Source organism: Montipora capricornis, chromosome 10 (genome assembly GCF_036669925.1).
Source record: "Montipora capricornis isolate CH-2021 chromosome 10, ASM3666992v2, whole genome shotgun sequence".
Lineage (NCBI taxonomy): Eukaryota > Metazoa > Cnidaria > Anthozoa > Scleractinia > Acroporidae > Montipora > Montipora capricornis.
Window position 1 is genome coordinate 26958388 of NC_090892.1, and position 5000 is coordinate 26963387.

A 5000-nucleotide genomic window follows, 5' to 3' on the forward strand; every position below is an offset into this window, starting at 1 on the left:
AAAGTTTCAGTAATTCTTCAGAGGTGTCCTAATTTCTTGCTTGTCACAAATGACTACATAAAAGTCATGGCTGTTTACATCATTCTGTTTACTTAAGTTTGCTTCTTTACTTTGCACACAATAACGTCATATAATAATAGTAGCAATTTGTATGTACCTTGAAAACACTTGAATTTGTTTTGTAATTAATTGAGGTAGTTAACAAATTCACCAAACCATGTTTCAATTTTATTTAGAGGCTTTAAAGAGTAAACTGTCTTAACTTTTACCCCTTTACTTACCAGTAGTCAATTTTGTTGGTGAGGTATTTCAATATTAATTTTGTAAATATCATCATAATTTCAGGATAAGGATTAACATTATTACAGCTCTCTTATGTACCTTGATCTTAACCCATTGACACCTCAAACGCACTAGAATGCCGCCAATTGATCAGTAAAATTGTCTTGCGTTAGACAGAGAAAAAGCTGTAAAGTCTCACTCCATGAGTCAATGGGGTAATCTCAGAGCATTATCTTCAAGTCATTAAAACACAGAAGTACTGTATGTGACCCATGATGTGGAGATCAGACTGACAAAGTGTAGGCTTACGGTACATAGCCCCTTGTTTTGTCATGGGTGTCCTTTGACCAAAGAAGAGACGATTAATTTGAACTTATAATATAATACAGTAACTAGAAGTAACATAAGTCTATGAGATTATTGCAGTATCTTTGTCACAGAACCTGAAGTACATTTTATAACTGCATTAAAATAATTGCCTTGCTTCTTTTTATCCTTATGACAGCAAATTATGTGGGAAAGAATACCCCATTTTCTAACCACTCAGCTGCACTCCAATGAACGACTAACTTCTACATTGTATTTTCTGTTTTGTTTAGTGTTTTCAATAATCGTCTTTAATGGTCTCACAGTATCTTATAAATTTTTAAATTCTGTTGTTTGCAGATATTGGAATGGATCAAAATCGCTTCATCATCATTCTAAGTTTCAAAGTAAGTTTAAATGAACCCAGGTGTTTGTGTATCCCATAATTTATTTAAGCTGTTTGGGGTTTATGTGATGCAGAAGTTACAGCTGTAGGTTACAAGGTTTCAAGTTTTACGTAAGTCTTACTCTCTCCTTTTGCCAAGCAGGACTTCTACGTGTATTGTTAATGATGCTCAATCTTGAAAAGGGATTCCTTTATATTTTTTACCCAGAAAACAGGCTACAGTCAAACGTCTATTAAGCGGTCACCCTCGGGAAATCACCAGATGACCGCTTAATAGAGGTTTCCTAAAATCAAACCCGCAATGAGGCAGAAATTGACCAGGGGCCCGTTTCTTGAAGATCCTGAAAAGCCACAGGAAAATCTCAAAGCTTTCATATCTGTTTTATGTGCATTCATACCAGAGGTTTTTGGACAAAATTAATACTGATCAACTAATTTACATTGTATTGTTGACAACAACAGTAACGCAAAATATGATAACAGTATTTGCATGCAACTATCACTTTGAAGGTGACAGTTTTTCTTGTGGTTCACATGGCTGCAATGGAAACTGATAAAAGAGGAATTCGACATGTGTGCCGGTTGACCCACTACAGAGCACAGAGATGTTTAAATTTTTACACAGACAATGCATAGGTTATGTTTGATGTGCTGCAAAAGAAACTGGACTCACTTCGCTTATCTTTGGCTGTTGGCAAAATCTGAATCGGACTGGACCTTACCAGAGTGTTAGTTTCAATAAAATCCTAACAAACTACCCGTATACATCAGAAGAAAGCTTAATAACTGTAGACAGTTTTTTATGCAAGGGCCAGCTGAAAAAAGTACAAGTGCTGGATCTTGGGAGATCTTACCAGCAAATAATATTTAGACTGAAAACAAGATAATTATGCAAGGCTGGTTGTACGGCTGTGAGGATATATAGTTTTTGTTTGACCAATATTTTGTCAGGCACGGCCTTACTTCTTCAGGGAGTTAAAGAAGTCTGGCCAAACAAACACTATATATCCTTACAGCCGTACAGCCTGCTTTGCATGCTTATTTTGTTTTTAGTCTTAATAAATGTAGTTTCCAATAAAAACCATGGTTTAACCGAGTTTTCCTTTTACTATCAGGAGCCAGTAAGACGTGAAACCACTGAGGGTTCTTCTATTGAATTTATCGGGTATCGGATGCCCCAGCGCAAGCAAAATGACTTCACAGTGTTATTCACAAGTCATCAATCAACGAAAAGCGTTTTCGACATTCTGATTGGTTGTCTAGATATCTGCATCTAAGGTTGGAGTTCGAGTAGCCAAAAATATGTGAGACGTGTTGTGTAAATGGATGCCATGGGAAAATATTAAATATCGGAATTTCCTAACAAACGTTTGTTGATTGATGCCTTGTGAATAACATTGTCCAGTTATTTTGCTTGTGCTGTGGCATCCGATACCTGATAAAGTCAATAGAAGAACCCTTGGGGGTTTCACATCTTACCAGCTCCAATCCTGACACTTACCAAAACGAAAACTCGCTTGAACAATTTTTTTTTTACCGTAAACTACATTTACTAAGCTTTCTTCTGATGTATAGTTTGTTAGTATTCCATTGAAACTATAGCGTGCATACAAACTTTTCCCCGATGGACTCCTGCAAAGGTGGGAAGTAACCTTAACTGGTGACCCAAGAATTTCATGTGTCTACTTTGGGTGGGAATTTTGTTATTGATCCGGTCCAAGTTTTGTCGATCTGATCCGATCTGGTCCGGTCCGGTCCGGTCCGGTCCAATCCGATCTGGGTTTTGCCAATGGCCCTTATCTTCCTGTCCAAAAATATGCCTTTTTTGGATCGTTATCTTGTAACAAGGTGACCGTTAAATAGAGGTGATTTACAATAAAATTAGTCATTGGGAAATCCAAATGGTGGCCGTTTAATCGAGGTCAAATTTACAGTAAATATTGGAAGCACATTTCAGGAAACTGATAGGTGACCGCTTAATAGAGGGTGACCGCTTGATAGAGGTTTGACTGTAGTGTTAATTTTCAGTTTATTTATTCATCCATGGGCCCGGAGTGAACTGTTGGTGCAAACTGTTGTGGTGTCCCTGCCAGTTACGTCTTTGTGCCTTTTGTGTTATTTTGTGTGTGCCTGAATCGGCCTCATTTCCAGCCCTTTAAGCTTGTGTTTAATTACAAGAAGTGCACGACGTGGGGCCCGATAGAGGCAAATTATGAGTATAGAGGCCAGGTGATCTCGGAAGAATCTTCTCGATCTGCCCTATTGGTGATGTTATGTTTGATTTACATGAGGACAACTGGGAACAAGGCTGTCCCTGAATAAATTAATGAGTATTGAACATTTCTCCTTGACATGAAAGCATTGAATTGTGCTTGCATGGTCGTCACAATTATAAATAATTATTATTTGTCTCTGTTTTAAGAGTAGACCTGATACCTACACTGTACTGTACATGCACATGTAAGTTATCCCACTTAACTCTTATAAAGCTTGTTACATGTAGGTGTTTAAAAGTGCCCCAAAGTGAAAGAAGTTTTTAAATTTAAGGTCTTGCACAGAAACTGCTTTCCTCACACCTTCCCCACAATATGGATGGTCTTCTGGTCACGTCATCTTTTGACAATGGCAAGCTTCAAGAAGAACTAACAGAAAGAACTGCTGAAATATCAAGAATGCGCGATCAAATGTCACAGCAACAGAGTGAACTAGAAGAAGTTCGGGCAAAGTTAAAGAGTCATGAAACTTTAAAGAATTCTCTTGATGCTGCCTCCCATGAACTGGTTTGTGTAAAATACCTAGGGATGTATTTACTTATCATAGGTTGCTATGGTACTTCAAATTATTTCCTTATTTTCTGTCTCAAATAATTGGAATAAGAAATCAAAATTATGATAAATCTCTACTTCTGCACTACCTGAAAGACATTAAGATATTTCAAGTTTCATTCTGACCCTTAATCATATTTTTAGCGGATTCCAGCAATACTTATCTACTCTTGATTACTTAAAAGGCAATTTGTGGTAGGCTGATTGCTTTTCTGTTGTATTTGAAGAAGCTGGATTTCCCCTGTCAACAGTGGTTTTAACCATTGCATGTGTCATCAAACAGGGTGCAGAGATTAGTATTTTCTGGGTACTGTATACTCATTTGTCTTCTTAACAGGCATAATCCCTTTCATCTGTTAGTAATTTGAACAAGCAGTTGTAGATCAAAAGGGAAACAGGGTTAGGGAAAGAGAGTTTACTTTCCCCCAGACAGGTTCATTATTTGATAGAGAGTTGCTTCAAAAATAATCAAACTGACCAGTAGTTTCCTTTGTTACAGTGTACTAGTGGATCTGTAACAAATTTTGGTTACTTAATCTTGGTTGCTTAATCTTGCTTCCCAAGATAGCTTTAACATTTCTTAAGGAATAATTTCAGGCTTACGTATACATGCACTTTTCTCCTACCCAAATCATATTCAGAATTCTGTGCAATCAAGACTTGTAGAGTTCCAAGAAGAAAATAACTCTTTGCATTCTAAGATAAGATCCTTGGAGGTTGCATCTCAGGGAGTCACAGAACAAGAAAAACTTATAGGTAGAGTATCTGCTTTATGGAGTTTTAAATCATTTGAATGAGTTGCCAGGTCTACACAAAGGTTACATTAAATTTTTTGGAAAGAGAGCAAAATGGCATACCCTGTAGAGTTTGCCCTCCACTTTGTTTCCTGGAAGAATTTTAGGTGCTACTCTGACAAAATTCAAGAAGAAGAATGTTGTTTACTATTTTCAAATATCTCTTTTCGTTCAAGAGATATTCAAGTTTTTAAAAAGTGATGACATCATAAACTCAACCGAATTTTGATGAAATAATTATGATGAAAAAGGATATCTCAGCCAATTTGTATCAGAAATGCTTGATTCTTTGCAATAAGATTCTAGTAGATATGCTCCACATTTCGAGCATACCAGTTTTGTTACCATGGCAACATACTAGTTTCCAGACTTCCCTGATATTGAAGG

The 5000-nt window shown here is 36.8% G+C and overlaps 1 protein-coding gene across 6 annotated transcripts in view; it reads left to right on the plus strand.

Moving 5' to 3' along the window:
- Positions 1-5000, plus strand: part of LOC138019707 (centrosomal protein of 72 kDa-like) — a 51325-nt gene that overhangs the window by 41676 nt on the left and 4649 nt on the right. For all 6 annotated transcript variants that reach the window (XM_068866572.1, XM_068866570.1, XM_068866575.1 and 3 more), the window contains 3 exons: positions 949-995; positions 3542-3774; positions 4461-4575. In XM_068866572.1, coding sequence (XP_068722673.1) covers positions 949-995; positions 3542-3774; positions 4461-4575 — 395 coding nt within the window. The remainder of the gene's footprint in view (positions 1-948; positions 996-3541; positions 3775-4460; positions 4576-5000) is intronic.